At 42.9% G+C, this 19,243-nt stretch overlaps 1 protein-coding gene across 4 annotated transcripts in view; it reads right to left on the bottom strand.

The window, feature by feature from the left end:
* Positions 1–19,243, bottom strand: part of RELN (reelin) — a 510,672-nt gene that overhangs the window by 12,157 nt on the left and 479,272 nt on the right. For all 4 annotated transcript variants that reach the window (XM_072147208.1, XM_072147209.1, XM_072147211.1 and 1 more), the window contains exons 60-63: positions 18,413–18,570; positions 17,691–17,910; positions 17,401–17,598; positions 16,928–17,026 (exon numbers count right to left, since the gene is read on the bottom strand). In XM_072147208.1, the coding sequence (XP_072003309.1) occupies positions 16,928–17,026; positions 17,401–17,598; positions 17,691–17,910; positions 18,413–18,570 (675 nt within the window). The remainder of the gene's footprint in view (positions 1–16,927; positions 17,027–17,400; positions 17,599–17,690; positions 17,911–18,412; positions 18,571–19,243) is intronic.

Raw genomic sequence — 19,243 nt, 5'->3', positions numbered from 1 at the left:
AGTGGCAGAAGGTCAGAGTCTTCCAGGTTTTCTTTCTAATTACTCAGATGTGTTTTCTAAACCCTTGTCCCAAGTTCTTCCTCCTCACAGGGAATTTGATTGTAAAATTGACCTTCATCCTGATGTTAGATTGCCAAAGGGTTGTATATACAACCTGTCACTACCAGATAAGGAGTCTCTGAAGGGTTATATTGACGAGAGTTTGGCTATCGGACATATCCGTCTCTCTGAGTCGTCCAATGTGGCCGGGTTCTTTTTGGTTGAAAAGAAGGAGTTAAATAATATAACGGTAAAACACTCAGGTCCTCTCCCCTTGATCCCGGATCTCTTAAATCAGGTTTCTGGGGCCCAAGTTTTCTCTAAATTAGATCTTCGAGGGGCTTATTAACTGATTCGCATTTGGGAGGGGGATGAGTGGAAGACCGCATTTAATATACCTTTGGGACACTTTGAATACCTAGTTATGGCTTTTGGTTTAGTAGTGCTCCAGCAGTTTTTCAAGGGTTTATGAACTCCATCTTTCATGATTACATTGGTGTGTTTATGGTGGTGTATATTGACAATATTTTGATTTTCTCTCCGGATTTGGTTTCACACCAGCAGCATCTCTGCCAGGTACTTAGCAGGTTACACAAAAACCACCTCTTCGCTAAGCTGTGTTTTTTATGTTGTTACTCCCTCTGATGTACAGAGGGATCCGAGTAAGGTTCAGGCGCTCACGGACTGGGTTAGGCCTACCAATCTTCAGGCCTTAAAACTTTTTTTTGGTTTTCGCTAATTATTATCGGAACTTTATTAAGAACTTTTCCGTGATCGCTAAACCCCTCAAGGATCTAACCTGTAAGGGTGTTGATCCAAGTAATTGATCCCCTACCTCTTGCTCCACATTTGAAACGCTAAAAGCGGCTTTCTCGTCAGCTCCAGTTTTGTTCAACCTGACCTCTCTCAACTGTTTGTTGTGGAGGTAGATGCCTCCGAGGATGGAGTAGGTGCAGTGTTGTCTCTCACCAGACTAAGACCCTGTGCATATTTCTCTAGAAAGTTCTCTTCTTGTGAGAAGAATTATGATATTGGTAATCGAGAGCTCCTTACCATAAAGTGGGCATTTGAAGTCTGGCAACACTTTTTGGAGGGAGCTCTTTATCCGATAACTGTGCTCACGGATCATAAGAACTTAGTATATTTGGATACTGCTAAGCGCTTGAACTCACGTCAGGCTAGGTTGGCCTTGTTTTTCTCGCACTTTAATTTTGTGGTGACCTACCAACCTGGTAGGCTGATGCCTTGTCCCGTAGCTTAGGAACTCCTGAGCTTCCAGAGGCACCAGTAATATTTTGACTCCTGGTGTTGTGCTGGCAGCTGTCTCCTCCCACCTCTCCTCTCAAATTTTAGCAGGACAAAGATCTGCACCTAAAGACCTTTCGGGAAGGCAAATTATTTGTTCCTCTTTCCTGTCGTTTGAGAGTGTTGGAGGAGATGCATTGCTCGTATTGGCCGGTCATCCGGGAATGCGGAGTACCTTGGATCTCTTAAAGAGAAGTTACTGGTGGCATCACATGACTAATGATGTGCGTGCATTCATACAAGCTTGTCAGGTCTGTGTGCGAGGAAAGACTCCCAGGAGATGTCCTGAGGGGTCTCTTCTTCTACTTCCAGTTCCTACCAGGCCATGGACAAATGGATTTTGTCACTGATCTGCCAGCATCTCAAGGGTACACAGTGATTTGGGTGGTAGTGGATCCTTTCTCTTTGTTTCGTTAAAAAAAGTTGCCTTCAGCTGAAGAGTTGGCTGAACTGATTATACAGAATATTGTACGCCTCCATGGTATAGCAGATGATATTGTGTCAGATAGGGGCGTACTATTTGTCTCCAAGTTTTGGCGAGCATTTTGTTCTAGACTGGAAGTGAATTTGTTGTTCATGTCGGCGTTTCACCCTGAGACTAATGGTCAGTCCAAGAGAATGAATCAGGAGATGATTCAATATCTGCGACTCTTTGCCTCAGACAGTCAGGACCAGTGGGTGAAATTCCTTCCGTTGGCAGAATTTGCTATTAATAACCACTGTAATTCTTCCACTCAGGTTTCTCCTTTTTTCTGCAACTATGGTTTTCATCCTCGTTTCTCCTTTTCATCTGTGCCTGTCCCCAATATTCCTTGGGCTGAAGCTAATACGTCCAAGTTGCGCACACTCTACTCATAAGTTCAGCAGAATATTCGGAGGGCACAAAATTTTAAGGTCCAATGGACTGAAAGAAGGCGCACTAACTCCGATAGGTTTGTGGTATGGGATAAAGTGTGGTTATCCACAAAAAACCTTCAATTGAAGGACCCCTCTTTAAAGTTTGCACCCAGGTTTGTAGGTCCTTTTGTTATTTCTCAAATTGCTAACCCGGTTTCCTTCAAGGTTACTCTTCTAGCAGGGCTTAAGAGTCTTCTTAAGCGGTATGTTGAGCCAGTTTTGCCTCTTCCTGATCCTCCTTCTCCATCTATTGTGGAGGGGAATCTGGAGTTTGAGGTGGAAAAGGTAGTGAATTCCAGATGGGTAGGTAACTCCCTGCAGTACCTGGTCCATTGGAAAGGTTTTGGTCCTGAGGATAGGTCTTGGGTTCTGGCTAGAGATGTTCATGCTCCGCGGTTACTCAGGTTATTTCATCAGGCCTATCCTCAGAAGCCATCTTTCCGGTCTAGGGGTCCAAAGGCCCCCCGTCAGGGGGAGGTACTGTCAGGTTCGCAGGGGAGAACGATGGGACTTCTGGTCCTTCCTCCAGTGCTTCTGGTGGTGCTAGCAGCGTTCTCTGACCTCCTGTGCGTCTCCTGCAGACTCCGCCTCTCGTCCGCTAACAGCGGCCTCTGGTGTGCGCTCCGGGCAGCGGCTGCTAAGACCTCGCGCTGTTTAGGGGTTATGTTGTGGACTGATGGGAGTTGTGGTACCTCTACATGGTGTCTGCAATTATGCTTGGTTATTCTGCACCATGAGGAGTTAATTCCCAGAAGTTGTCCAGCTCCAATCAGGTTCTGGAGGTGGTGTTCCGGCTGCATAAATTGTAGCTTCACTAGTCACCTGTGCCAGTGTTTCAAATCCCTTCATCACTTGCTCCTTGCTTTAGGTTTGACTTGCTCAGTGTTCTGAATTGTTGTGATCTCGGTTAGTTTTTGACGTTGACCCTTTTGCTTACTGATTTTTCTCTTGACTGATTTCTCTCGTTGTGACTCCGGCTAGTTTACTACTCTTTTGTGGGGGGCTATAGGAAGGGACAGAGGTCAGGGCAAGCTCAGGGCACACTATCCCCTGTCTTCTGTGTTACCCAACCCTAACAGGAACAGAACCAGTCCTCAGAGAATCTTCAAATATTAAAAATAACAATCTGTCTATCACAGTACATAGATCATGCAGAACCCGGGGGTGTATGCCATCTAGGCCGGGTGATTTGTGGTTGTGAGGCAGCACTGTCCTGGGTTAAGCTGTTAACATTCCAAAGAGAATTTACATTATTCCTCATCATGTCTCCCACCGGGGGATATTCCTTGGTAAAGACAAAAAGGTCAAAAAGGTGACATTCAGTCACATTTCCTCATCTCCTTCTACCTTGACCCCCAGGTTATTCTTTAGAGGGCCCACACTCTCCATTTTTAGTTTCTTATCATTTATATGCTTGAAAAATTATTTGGGATTATTTTTACTCTCTTTCTTCTTTCAGTCTCTATTTTTGCTGCCTTTAATCGCCTTATCCTTCTGGTTTATCACTCTCCTTAAAGTACTAATTAACAACATTGGCTTTTTCTTGTTTCTATTATGCTTTTCCCCATATGGTTTGTGTTTCTCACAGGCCTTTTTTTAGAATATTTGTGAAAAAGTCCCATTGTTTTTGAGTGCTTTTGTCTTTGAGGACATTGGGGCTCATTTTCTAAGGGTCTCACTGGTCACTTTCGTCCGACTTTGCACCTTTTTCAGGGAAAAGCTTGAACAGGTATTTAAGAAGTGTCTGTGCTGGGCCTGTTGTTTTGCGCATGCGCAGACAGCAGGTTCCTCGGACGAGGGTGCGCAGCTACAAGGAGCTGTGCGGCGAAGATTTTGGGTAGGAAGATTGAAGAGGCTACTGGGGTGTGGAGTAGCCGCGCCGTGTAGCCTCACCTCTGGCTACTCCACGCCCCAGTAGCCTCTTTATAAGATTTACATATTAGGGGAATAAAAGTTATAAAAAAATTGCGGGGATGTGAGGATAAGCCCTAAAAAGGGCTATCCTCACAATCTATAGATCCACCTACCACCCGATCTACCTTTATAGGTAGATTCGTGGTGGTAGGTTCCCTTTAATGTGCAACTAAACTTTAAATAAAATTGCTTAAATCATCTTTCTGTCCCATCTATCACTGACAGATGACAGAATAACGGCTGATAAAGTTTCCAGACAGTCACTGTATAAGTCACTCTAATCACTGTCATTGACAGTCACTGTAATAAATATGTTACATCTTCTGGCAATCTGTGTGTAAACCTAGCAGTATGCTTACTGTAAAGCTTGGTCTGATTACCATGGAAGCAAGTAAAGATTCCTGCAGGAGTAGATACAGAACAAGAATCAGCTACTGAATCTTTACTATCACATTGTGCAGCTGGATTTCTGAAACAAGGGCATTGGTAACAACCTACATTGTAAAAGCTTATTGTCAATAATGCTGCATATAATATTTTTAATTAAAAATGGAGGTACACTTTAAGGCTAAAGCAACACAAAATGTGGCAGTTAACAGTGTTTTTTTTTTTTAAATCGCTTTATTGGAACAGAAATGAAACGGTACACTCTTTTGAACTCATTCTAACAGCCGTGGTGTTTGTAAACTATATTCTCGTGAGGTAAAGACAGATGAACTAATTTCTTCCACTGAGAGACAGTAGGAGAGCGATCAGCCATCCAGCTTATAGCAATGGCCTTACGGGCCAAAAACAGAGTTTCCTTCAGAAAAATATTTTCATAATGGGACCAGTCATCCTCACGGGTAATTCCCAACAGGCATAGGGCAGGCGAGGTAGCGACCAGTTTATTCAGGATATCAGTCAGCAGAGAAACTACTTCTCTCCAGAATATGGCTATGTAATCGAAAGTCCATATTAGGTGGATGAAATCTGCCTGGTCCACATGACATCTGTGACATCTAGAGTTCGGCAATCTATTCATATGGATAGTTACTGGAGTTATATAGCATTGATGGATGATGAACAACTGAATTACTTTATTATTGGCTGCCGGTGATACCGAGGTGTGAGACTCCAGGGCCGCCCCAGTCTTCATCTGATAGTGAGGGAATGAGAGCCTCCCATCGGGCTCTGACTGGCAGAGGGGGACCCTGCAACAGCTCAGAGAGGAGGTGGGTATAGATAACAGATACCAGACCTCTACCCTGTGAGCGTAGAATTCCAATAAGTGGGAATGAGGTGAAAGCAGTCTCTGTCGGAGGGAACTGAGCCAGAAAAGCGTGCAGGCAAGTATAGACTTTCCTATGTGGAACATCAAAAGTGGATCTAATTTCCTCCACAGATAGAGCCTTTCCATCCTCCCCAAGAAGTTGAGAAATGTTCACTAGGTCCTTGGCAGTCCAGTATGCACCATCTTGCAAATTTGAAAAATTAAGCAACCCAGGGTGGGTCCAGAGGGGTGTCCAGTGGAGCTGATAGTTTCTTGGCATGAGACCAAACCTGTCTGGCCAGCCTATGCAAAGGAAGAAGGTGGTTAGGCTTATAATCAACAGGCTCCAACGTAGGCGGAGGAACCGGGCAAGGTGGCATTCAGCATCTGGCATCTGTCCAGGTGACACCCAACTACAGAGAATGTAAAGCTGACCTGCCAGGTAATACAAGAAGGGATCTGGCAGAGCGGCCCCCGTCTGTGCCTTAGGGTGACGCAAAGTGGACAGACTGAGTTTAGCACGCCCACTCCCCCAGATGAAAGAGGTGAACAAAGAGTCCAGGTGAGCGAAAAACCGTCTGGGCACTTGAATATCTGCATGCTCTAGGGCAGTGAAGGCGAACTTATGGCACGGGTGCCAGAGGTGGCACTCAGAGCCCTTTCTGTGGGCACTCAGGCCATCGCCCCAGTACAGAGTTCACCAAACAGGACCAAATCCATCAAATCTTCCTGCAGTCCCAGGCAACTTAAGAGATGTTGCCCTCAGTGGTATTTTACAGCAACACTTCATTCACTGTTTGGAACTGCTTGAAAAGTAAGAAGGTATTGAAAGAAGTGCATTCTTCCTGTACAGAGAGACCCTGGAGAGAAGCTACATTGATAATCTGAATTTGCCCTCCTTCTTTCAACTGTATTGGTGGCCGCAGGCGGCCGATACAATTGAAAGATTTGGAAGAACAGGTAGCAACAAGTTACTGCTTAAAATGCCATGTTGGCACTTCACGGTAAATAAGTGGATTTTGGTTGCACTTTGGGCACTCTGTCTTTAACCCCTTAATGCTGAAGCCACTTTTCACCTTCCTGACACGGCCCATTTTTTCAAATCTGCCCTGTGTCACTATAAGTAGTTATAACTTCGAAACGCTTTAACATATCCAAGTGATTTTGAAATTGTTTTCTCGAGACACATTGTACTTCATGTTAGTTACAAAATTTTGGTGGTATGTTTTGCATTTATTTATGAGAAAATCAGATATTTGGTGAAAATTTGGAAAAATTCTCAATTTTCGAAATTCAAAATGTTCTACTTTTTCCACACATGAGTCATAACACCAGAAAACATAATAACCAACATTCACCAAATGTCTACTTTATACCTCCGTGGTTTTTTATACATACTATCATTTTTGTAAGCTGTTATGGGGCTTTGAACATTAGGTGCGATTTTTCACATTTTCATAAAAAAAGCTAAATCCTGCTATTGAGGGACCTGCTCAGGTTTCAAGTCACTTTGAGAAGCCTAAATAAAAGTAAAACCCCATAAATTACCCCATTATAGAAACTACACCCCTCAACGTACGTAAAACAACTTTTATGAAGTTTGTTAACCCTTTAATTGGTTTACAGGGGTTAAAACAAAATCGGATGCAATTTTGAAATTTTTTTTTTTTACTAAATTAATGTGTTTTTCATAAAATGTACAAATTCTCAGTGGATAAAATACCAAAACGCTCCACAAAATTTGATACCCAATCTCTCCCATGTATAGTAATACCACATATTTGGTGGTAACCTGCTGTATGGGCACACGCCAGGGCATCGAAGGGGAGCTGCGCCATTCAGAGCAGATTATGCATTGTCACTTTATAATGGCTATACAATCTTTATTTTTTTGGCAATGTGGACATATAAAGGCTTATTTTTTGCAACATGAGATGCACTTTACAAATACTTCATTTTAGTGGGTCTGTAGCTTTTTGATGAGATTTTATTAACTCTTTAATGTATGGAGGAAAAGAAAATTGCCAATTTTGGGTTATTTTTTGGTATATTTTGGGAGTCGTACACCGTATACTAAAAATACTATAATATTTTTATTCTCTAGATCATTATGATTACGGTGATACCTCATTTATATAGGTTTTTATATATTTTACAGGAAAAAAACGAATATAAAAAAATCTCATTTGTTTTTGCATCGCCATCTTTCCAGGATATAACTTTAATATTTTTTTGTTGACAGTGCTAGTTTAGGGCTTATTTTTTACATGTTGAGTTGTCCTTTTCAGTGGTACCATTTTGGTGCACATAACTTTTTTTTTATCACTTTTTGGAACATTTTTGTGAAGGGATTTTATGAAAATTTACATTTTTGGCAAGTTTTTCGCGTTTTGTTATTACGGCGTTCACCGTACGGGTCCAATAATGTTTCTGACTTATTGTACAGATTGTTACGGACGCGGCAATACCAAATATGTGGGGTATTTTGGAAATTTTCAGTTTTTTTCACTTTATTAGATGTGTATAGGGAATGTTTGTGTTTAGGGGGACTTTAACTTTATTTAATTAATTATTTTTATTCAAAAGTGTGTTATTAGAGTTTTTTTACCTTTTTTCTTTACTTTTACAGGTTAGCTTGAACAAGTGATCCATTGATCACTTGTTCAAGCTATTCTTCACCTAATACAGTGTAATACAGATGTATTACACTGTATTATGTGACACACTGAGCATGCTGCGCATGCTCAGTGTGTCACAGCCGGGTCCTGCCTGAAGGCAGGACCCGGCTCCCGGCAGGAGGATCGCGCAGCCCCGGGCACCGGCAGTTCCGGGGCTGTGATCGGAGCAGCGGACCCCCCCAGTAAGCGCCGCGGGGGGGTCCGATTCCAGCTAAATGCCCCTGACACGCCGCGGCGCTTACTGGGAGGGTCCGCTGCTCCGATCACAGCCCCGGAACTGCCGGTGCCCGGGGCTGCGCGATCCTCCTGTCGGGAGCCGGGTCCTGCCTTCTGGCAGGACCCGGCTGTGACACACTGAGCATGCTGCGCATGCTCAGTGTGTCACATAATACAGTGTAATACATCTGTTAGGGGTTAACACCCGCAATCGGAGAAATCTCCGATCGCGGGTGTTAGAGGCAGGTGTCGGCTATAATATATAGCCGACACCCGCAGCTTCTGGCGCCGACTCTGTTCAGGAGCTGGCGCCAGAAGCTTGACGTACTATTACTGCATTTTGCGGGAACGCACCTCCCGCCATACAGTAATAGTACGTCAAATGTCGGGAAGGGGTTAAAAGGTTTGTCATCACTGCTCTAGGGTGTACAACAGTTTAGGCAATGCAATCATTTTAAATAAATTTATGCGTCCAGCCACAGACACAGGCAGGAGCCCCCGAGTATTTACCTTATCTTTGAGATAAGTCACCAAAGGGGCAATATTACGGAAAAAGGACCGGGAGATGTTCCGTACACTATGTACACCCAGGTATTGAAATCCTTCCACTATTTAAGGCCGCAGAACTCAGGGCCCCAACCATAGCCCTCCCTACGTAGTGGCATAAGAAAGGACTTATCCCAATTAATAAGGAAACCTGAGAAGTCACCGAACCTATTTATAATTGAGTAGCAGAGTTAGCCATATACAACCCTGTGGTGGTGGTCTGGGGATTCATGACTTGTCAGTAGGCATTTTGGGCCACACGAGGGCAAAGACGTTGTTTGTGCATTTTCTATAATCCCCTTTTGTATTTACCTTGATGCCCCACTGTGGGATATATCTATACTATGATTAGACCACCATCCATTTTGTGTTGTTTCTGTGGTTTTTAATGATGTTTTTAAGCTTATTTGATTGCCATGTTGTGTAAATAAAGTTTTGAATAAATCTATTAATATGGAATTTATGTACTGAGAGTGGTATGTTTTGGTCCTGTATACTGTTTTCGGTATTTATCAATTAATGAGGAGGCCCAAGAAGTCACCAAACCTATTTATAATTGAGCATCAGGGTTAGCCATGTACAACGCTACGTCATCGGCTCATCTGTTTTGCCGTTCCCCCACTCATACCCCCTGAAGAGCGGCATCAAGGCGAATCCGGATGGCTAGGGGCTCCATCACAATTGCGAACAGGAGCGGTGAAAGGGGACATTCCTACCTGGTACCCCTATGGAGGCAAAAGGAGGGGGAAAGTAAACCATTCACCAGCACCTTGGCAGTAGGGGAACTGTACAGTTCCAACAAGTATGCCATTCTACTGAATCGAATGCCTTGGCCACGTCTAATCTTCTTGTTCCCACTAGTCCACCTGGGAGATAACCTGGGGCAGTTGAATGTTATCAGACATGCACCTGCCAGGAATAAAGCCCGCTTGATCCGGATGTATAATTTACATTATTACTCTACTCAAGCGATTGGCCAGGATTTTAGTTAATATTTTATAGTCATTATTAAGGAGTGAGATGGGCCTATATTAGCCACACTCCTCTGGGTCCTTTCCTGGCTTCAAGAACAATAGTGGCATCGTTGATGGCGGATTGGAGGCAACCCCTATCAAATGCTGCTCGGCACATGGCTGATAGGTGTGGAGTAAGAGATGTTGCATATTGTAAGTAGACCTCCAATCATCAGGGCGATCATCAGGGCCCGATGCCTTACCCTTGGCCATAGATTGAAGCGTTTCAGTGACTTCCTCTTCGGATATATAGGCCTCCAGCAGCTAAATGCTCTTGGAAGAAAGGCCTGGAAATGAAAGTTCATCTAAATATTCAGCTACTTCAGTAGTTGTGTGGGAGAATTTGGATGTGTAAAGCTCACTATAGAAAGCAGCAAATTCCGAAAGAATGTCATCGGAAGAAGATACTGTTGGGCCTGCTGTGGATTTAATATGTAATACCGGGGGAGAGAAAGATGCCTTCTTCCCCCACCCAAGCTAGCAGCTTACCTGATTGATTGCCTGCTTCAAAATATGACTGTCTATTGAAAAAGAGCCTTCTAGTGGCTTTTTCCTTTACCACCGTGAGACAATCCCTGCCCAATAAAGGCCAACTTCACCTCTCTACAGGCCCTGGCAAATTCCTCCTCATGCAGTGCCAAGGATTTTTTAACAAAAGAAATAGACGAGCACAGGATAAGACTTCAGGGTATTCCATGTTAGTAAGTCATCTAGATCAGCATTGTGTATCTCAAAAAACTGTGATAGTTGGTCTGGAATTCTATCTATAGCCTTAATAAGAGTGAGCTAGAAGGGATGAATCCTGTTACTCAGCATCCTCCCCTCCACCCCCCCCCCCCCCCCCATCATTAGCTGAGGTTAATAGGGCTATGGTCAGAAAGGCAGAGGGGCAGATGGGAAATGTCAGCTTTATCTGCATGAATACCAGGGGTGCCAAACATCTATTCTAGACAAAGCATGAAATCTAACTGTGTGGCATGTGAACTCTTGTAATGACGGGTGGAAGGACCTCCACAGATCGATCCACCCGAGTTCTGACGTGAGCAAGGCAAGTTGTGAGGAACCTGAAGAATGGAAAGAGCTACAGCCTGCAGAAAACTATCTATATGAGGGTGCATTACTAGATTCAAATCCCCCATTAGTAGAATTTCATACTGTGATGCAAACGTAACTGCGTCCTGCAGGATTTAAAGGGAGCCAGGAGGAGGGTTGTATATACCCATCAGTACTATTGGCCTGAAGAATAGTAGAGCATAAACAAATACATATCGACCTTCGGGGTCTATTTGCACTCTTTGAGGGTCCCACCGCAAGAAAGAGTGGATCAACAGGGAAACGCCTCGGGAATAAGAAGTATGGCATGAACTCTTAACCCATTGTACCAAGGCTTATTTAGATAGTGTGTTGTCTCAGGGGTAATATGGGTCTCCTGAAGGCACAAAATATGAGGCTGGTAGCGCCTAACATGGGAAAAGACAGCACCTCTCTTGCCAGGAGTCCCCAGGCCCCTCACGTTCCATGATATTATGTTACACCCTGCCATTGAAATCGGACACTAATACAGAGTCCGCAGGATATAGGCCCCACACTAATGAAACATGCAATCAAATACCAGAGCATAACAGTAGTAACCCTGTTACCTGAAAACAATCTGGTTAGCAGTTAGTGATTTTTGATTCTGTTTATTAGTTTTCTTGTAGAGTATTTCCTTTCTTGATTTTTTATGGATGATATCCCTGGTTCTAGCCACATTGGTGGTCATTTAGTAAGGGCCCGATTTGCGTTTTCCCAACGTATTACCCGAATATTTCCGATTTGCGCCGATTTTCCCTGTATTGCCCCGGGATTTTGGCGCACGCGATTGGATTTTGGCGCATCGGATTCGGAAAAACTGCCGCATTTAAAAAACAAAAAGTGTCGCGGAGCTTGCACTTACCTTCATCAGGAATAGGCCGGTGTACTTGAGTGCATTTCAGCTGACTTCAGCGCAGCAGCGCCACCTGGTGGACGTCGGAGGAACTACCTTAGTGAATCCCGGCCGGACCCGAATCCACTGCAGAGAACGCACCGCTGGATCGCGAATGGATCGGGTAAGTAAATCTGCCCCATTGGGGGTCATTTACTAAGGGCCCGATTCGCATTTTCCCGACGTGTTACCCGAATATTTCCGAATATTTGCGACGATTTCCCCTAAATTGCCCCAGGATTTTGGCGCACGTGATCGGATTGTGGCACATCGGCGCTGGCATGCACGCGATGGAAATCGGGGAGCGTGGCAGAACGAAAACCCGACGGATTTGGAAAAACCGCCGCATTTAAAAAAAAAATGTGTTGCGAAAATTGCACTTACCTTCACTCAGCCTGGCTCGGTGTATTCCAGTGCGTTCCGATGCTCTTCAGCGCAGCAGTCCTGGTGGACGCCGGAGGAACTACTTTAATAAATCCCGGCCGGACCCGAATCCAGCACAGAGAACGCGCCGCGGGATCGCGAATGGACCAGATAAGTAAATCTGCCCCATTGTGTTTATTGTATCCTCTTTCCATCAAGCGATTTGAATTGGATTTAGAAGTATGTAAAAACATAGGGGCAGATTTATCAAGCTGTCTGAAAGTCAGAATATTTCCAGTTGCCCATGGCAACCAATCACAGCTCAGCTTTCATTTTACCAGTGCTCATCAATATTTTAAAGGGGATCTGTGATTGGTTGCCAGGGGCAACTAGAAATATTCTGACTTTCAGACACTTGATAAATCTGCCCCATAGTCTCCATGAAACAAATTCTTTTTGCTCTTGTAAGGCCCCTTCTACGCTTGTGTTTTTCACGCGCGTGTTCTGCGCCTGCATTTGATGCGCAGAACTTGCATTGCACTCTGACCCATTGTAATCAATGGGCTTTTTCAGACTTGCATTTTTTTTCACACACACGCACGTTTATTTTAACGCGCGTTTAAATCTCAGCATGCTCAGCATGCTTTTGCAAGTCACGCGTGTGAAAAACGCACCATACAAGTCTATGGAGATGCATCAAAAATATATTGTACTCTGAGACACATTTAAGTGCAATCCACGCATCCCACATCAATTGCCATAGAAAAGATAGAACTCAGTCCTGAGTCATTTTCACGTGTGTTATCTGCACATGAAAAACGCAATGAAATTGCATTGAAAATGCATTGAAAACGCTCATGAAAAACAGACACAACAAACTCTGACTGAAAACTGATTGAACTCTGATCAAAAATGTTAGTTTTTCACAGACCAAACCCTGATTGCACCCTGATTTAGGTCCCTTTTACAGACCCCCTCTGTAGAAGGGGCCTAAATTCACCTTTTGGCAAGTTTTGTGCCACATGTGGGGGGTGGTGAGATGAAGCAAAGTATTGCCTGTGGTAGGTTTCCTATAGAGATTAGTTTCAATTACAGCTTTGTGTGGGTTGCATATTAGCAGAATATCTAAAAAAGGAATCACAGTGGTGGAAACATAATAAGTAAATTTAGATTTAGATTGTACCATCAGAAAATTAAAGACCTGCACATCAGAACATCTTACGGACATATACAGTTCTCCATTGAATATTTCTTCAACAATGTCTGGCGCATCGAAACATTTTAAAGAAATCCACTCTGGGAACACTAGTGCTTTGAAAGTTATACCTATAGAATGAGTGGACAAACCTAAAAGTGACGGAGACTGGACAAAGAAGTTGCGATCCAGAGAGGCGTATTGGATCCTCAAATTAGATACCCGCATTCCTTCAGGTTTAAATCATCGTAGAGTTCTGATGTATATCTATTAATTCCTAATCTAATTTTTTGTATATGATCAATTTTTTTGTGTATTGCTATTGCAACACCCTCGCCAATGCAATGGCGAGGTAGGGTTTGCGAATACGTCCCACCTGCATGTAATCCCATTACACAACATGGTTCTGATAGGATCAAGGGGAAATTGCAGTGGTTAATCCTGCCTGGCAAGGCAGATGTTAATGTATGATGTAATTATGTCAACCAATGTCTGTGTTACATCCTGTGCTCTGTAGCTGAGATGTGATTGGAGGAGCAGCCACCACCTGACCAAGGGGAAGTAATAAAACCTCTGGCCCAGAATGTTCTGGAGGGTCTTTCAGCAAGGATTCTAGTTGAGAGAGATCTTGTAGACTTAGTGAGTGAGTGTGTGCGTATCTCAGTCTGGCCCATACCAGAGCAGGAAGAGCCTAGCCCCTGCCTCTGAAGAGTGGAGTAATAGATTAGAGTTAGTGTAGTGAGGAAAAGGGGTATCATCTTACCTTTAAAGGTGATACCTGAAGCCCTACAGGACAAGCTGAAGCTTCCTACCAGGACACAGCTGCCTCCCAGCCTGCCCTCTATATCCAGGCTGGTGAACTATCTCCTGAGGCTCCCTCCAACTCACATCTCAGCACCCTACCTACCTGTTAAAGGCACGTTTGCTGCGGTTCCTGCGGTTCAAATAAAGAACTGTAAGTTGTTTTCTTCAACTTCTGTCTCCGTCTGGTCCCTGCTAATACGGCTGCCTTCATCACCGGCACCCTGTCCATCACCCAGAGACTCACACTCGGGACATTAAGGGGTTGCCCCAGGGAGATCCGCTATAGCAGCCGCTCCCTCATCTTTTCTTGCCAACACCACCCTGCTGGAGACCTGCCAGGCTGTAGGACAGCCCTCCGGTTCCCCCGTACCAAGCACCGTGACAATAGCGTGCTTAGGCCGCAACCGCCAGCCACTCCGGTACAGCGGGCCCCGGCTGTCTCCAGGCCTCCCCTTTAAGGCTAGGCCCCGGTGGGGGATGTTGCACTATTTATTCGTGTTTACTCACCTGTTACGCTGTCTGTGACTCATTTCCGAGGCGGCCCTAGGGGTACTTTTTTTAACTTTATTTAACACTAGTCTGCTACACTACATGACATCTGAAACGCGTCAGTTTTCATCTTCTTTTTTGTCATTGCACTTTTCATGTTTTTTTAAATGATGGAATAAAAGTTGTTTTTAACTGAAATTCTTATGGATTTGGTCGAGTGCTGGAAAAACTTCTACTTCCATATATAGTACAAGGACTGGCCGGCTATATACTACAGGGGCTGGCTGGCTATATACTACAGGGGCTGGCTGCCTATATACTACAGGGACTGGCAGGCTATATACTAGAGAGGCTGGCAGGATATATACTAGATAGGCTGGCAGGCTATATGCTAGAGGGGCTGGCAGGCTATATACTAGAGGGGTTGGCAGGCTATATACTAGAGGGGCTGGCAGGATATATACTACACAGGGCTGGCTAGCTATATACTACAGGGGCTGGCTGGCTATATACTACAGGGACTGGCAGGCTATATACTAGAGGGGCTGGCAGGTTATATACTATAGGGGCTGGCTGGCTATATACTATAGGGGCTGGCTGGCTATATACTACAGGGGTTGGCAAGCTATATACTACAGGGGGCTGGCTGGCTATATACTGAGGGGACAGGGGTGAGACCAATGCATTTTCCACCCTTGGCTTTCATTTTTTTGTGCTAAAATTACGGGTCCCGGGTTATACACTGGTTGGCTTATAATCGAGTATCTATGGTATATATAGGAAGCTAGATAGATTATAGAAGATGGATAGGTATGAGAGATAGATAAATACAGTAAGGGAGATATAGAAGGATAGATAATACATAGGAGATAGATAGGTAGATAGGAAGATATATATATACAAAAGCTAGATTGATAAATTGTTAGATAGCAGATATATAGATATGAAATAGACAAATTATGGGAGAGAGATAACTAAACAGATATATGCTAGATATATGATAAACATCTTCACCCAGGCATTCAAACAAGAGGTATTAAAGGAGCAATACATCCTCTGCACACAGAAGTCCACATCCAGGGGGCCCCTTTAGGACAGGGGGCCCTGGGTTTGCCGCCCCCCCAATGTCAGCCATCTCTATGGGAGAGATTTGTTAATGAAGTATATTAGAAAATGTTCACCCCATCTCTCCCTGCACTATATAAAAATATTTAAAATGCTGGTTATGCTTTAAAAACTCATGTACTGCATTAATACATTACTTTTCATGATCCAGTGTAGCTACTGCTTTCGGTTGTGTGCATTTGATTTATGCAATGCCGAACAGGTGATTGGCATGCATGGCAGTTGGCATCCTCCACTGTTAATGGTCTATCCTAAGTATAAACCATCAATAGCAGTTCCTGGTCAACCCCTCTATCCACAAGTAAAAATATATTCCAAATCTGCATGAATGAAAATAGTAGTAGAGCACCCCTACAAAAAATGTTTTTAATTTTAAATTGTTGCGAGTCAGGATTGGCAACCCCCACTGTTAATGGTCTATCCTAAGTATAAACCATCAATAGTAATTCCCAGTCAACCCCTTTAAATAAGACACTATCCACAAGTAAAAATATATTCCAATGCTGCATAAATGAAAATAGTAGTAGAGCACCCCTACAAAATTCGTTTTTAATTTTAAATTGTTGCGAGTCAGGATTATGCATAGAATTAGTAAAACATAGTGAATTTTTATTTTGTATAGTTCATAAATTGTATTTAAAAGATGTATAATGGAAATTGATTTGAATTCCGTCCTTTTATTTCAACTGAGAAGGCCTCTTGATGATAAGAGTCAAGATTTACTCGTTCTCAGGCTCTGTTAAAGTCTCTGGTGTTAAACAATGCAGATATTTGAATTACCTTTTGTCATAAATTTTTAAAGGGAATCTTTCTAATTTGCATTTTTATAAAGTGAAGGTTTGGCATGGAAGAGCTGCTGGACAATAAAAATAAAGATATAGATGGCATATGTGTGCATATCCCTACACAACATAGCAGATATTTCAAGTAGGTAAATTGTGGCGTAAGATTCCCTTTAGAACATGGATAGTTTTGGTCACTAGAATAAATAGTAATTACAAAGTGTCTTAAAGGTGGATACTTACATATCCTAAAAAACACAGAGTTAGATGAATGGGTGTAAACTCTAGCGATGGAGTTGGAATGTGTCTATTTAACGGATATATGAGCATAGCAGATACTCACAGTACAACTTCTACATGATCCAAAGCCCACTGATCATGACTTGAACCACTGTGACGTGGCTGCCACCATCGTAACAGGACACCTTTCATACGGGCTTCTCTGTGAAAGAGAAATGCAGCATGTAGTGCAAATCATCATAAATCACGAATGAATACTACTTTTAAATTTATTATTATAATTATAATTAGTGTATAATTTAAAATGGGATTTTAGTGAAAACACATTGATTATCTATCCTTAACATAAGCTATTGATATGTGATAGGTGGGGTAAAGTTCCTGAACTGGGGAACTGAAGTTGCTTCAATGTCTATGTAGGAACAACCTCAGATACGGATGAGCAGTTCTTATTAGAGAAGCATTATAGCAAGCTAAAGCACTTCTTCAACTTTCTGTTCTTCAGTGAAAGAAGAATAATGTCAACATTCGTGAAAAAAATACATGAAATTATTAGAAGATAAACCATTTACTTACAGGGGAATATTGTAAGACACTCTTTGTGCTTGAATGAAGTCTTTAGGCTGGTGCTGTGCAATGACTTGCCACGTTATCCCATTATTCACACTATACTGTAACAGCACTGCCTTGTCGACAGTATTTGCATCACTTAAATTAGTATTACAGCTCTCTGTTTGGGCAATGCTTCCGATCTGAAGCACAAACATTATTTTGCTGTTAAGAGAGGCAGACACCATAATTGATTAGATAAGAATTCATGTTTTTACATTTAGTACAATATTTTAGTGTCATTTAAGCTTTAATACCTAGCACGGGTAAGATCAAGTGGTTTTGTCATTGCTTGTCTTATTTGGCAACCGTTAAAATAAAGGGAGTCTCCATGAGCATAAGGTGCAAGTTGACCGCACCCATTTCCAATTGTGCCTCCTTGAATATGTTCCCAATTCATTTCTGTTACCTTTTCTGATTCAAAATTGTCCTTAATATAGCTTGGAAGGTCATGGTTAAACAATGAACAGTCATCCCCTGAAAAAAAACATACTTTTATACTATTTGTCCAACATGCATCAAGTACTTTATGTTTCTATTGAAATGTATGGTACATCTTCTGTCATTTATTGCTGGGATATGCAATCATTTGCTATTAGTTTAGTATTTGATTGAGGATAATCCATTTGATGGCCCACTAAAGAAACAATCCCTAATCTATGTATAAAGGATAAAAGTGTCAGAACTAGTGGTCCACCAGCTGGAACCCGTTACAAAGAGAATTGAATGTTCCCAAGTTCTCTCTGTCAATGAGTGACTGGCGCTCCATTCACTTCTAAGGATCTATGCATGATTTCCAGTCATGCATGTGCAAAGACGTTTAATTCCCAGGGAGTACTCAGGGAGATTTTCGACACCGTGTCATCACAATATGATACTTATTCCTATTCCTCTTACTTTTTGGGATCAGCACTGATCAGTTTGTTATGGCTTATTTTAGATCTAATGTGGATTTTTTTTCAAGCTACTCTATAATTACCTTGATACCCTTCATCACAGATGCAAACAGCTCCAGTAGTACAGTATCCATGTCCACTACAAAGCTTAGGACAAGCTTCACCGATGTACACATGATCAACAGCCCAACTCTGCTTTTCTGTATCATCCCCTCTCTGTATCCAGCGGAACTGTGTAGCACTGCAAGATAAAATATTTTTCATTTATTAGTCAAATAATAGACTAAATGAACCTCTGCTTTTTGATTTGCTCTGTTAAGGTACTCAGTAGTGATACTAAAGTAGCTATTGATCACCCAACTGAATCACAATTAGCACTATTGTTACATTGTGGTATTTTGTACAATATGCAATATACTGTATATAGTGTACTGAATACACTGATAAATATATACAAGAATGTGAGGATACAGAAAATTTGTTACGTCCTCAATTGTAGGCAGTTTCAGTTTTAGACAAAGGTCATTCTGAGCACTGAGTGGTCTACGGCTACACAGCCCTATAATCTACTATGCATTGTTTTTTATTACAGCCTTCATTAAAGGGGTTGTCCGAGAGTTCAGAAAAAAAACTATAGGTGGCCGGGAGCGGGCTGCTTAAAAGAATAAAGATGTACTTACCTTCCGGTGCCCTCCGGTATCCAGCGCTGCTGTTGCTCCGGTCCGGGTGCCATGTAAACAAACATGGCCGCCGGAGCAGCACTGCATTCAGCTTCCGGCCGGCCGTGGCCGGGTACGCCTATCCATCCCTATTCACAGCATTGTGAATGCAGGCCGGAAGGTTGTTGGGTCCGGCCCGGAAGCTGAATGCAGCTGAGGCACCGGAAGGTAAGTACATCTTTATTGTTTTAAGCA

The sequence above is a fragment of the Engystomops pustulosus genome, chromosome 4, assembly GCF_040894005.1.
Source record: "Engystomops pustulosus chromosome 4, aEngPut4.maternal, whole genome shotgun sequence".
NCBI classification, from domain to species: Eukaryota; Metazoa; Chordata; class Amphibia; order Anura; family Leptodactylidae; genus Engystomops; species Engystomops pustulosus.
Note: the sequence above shows the minus strand (reverse complement) of the source record. Positions and strands in the feature narration are given on the sequence as shown.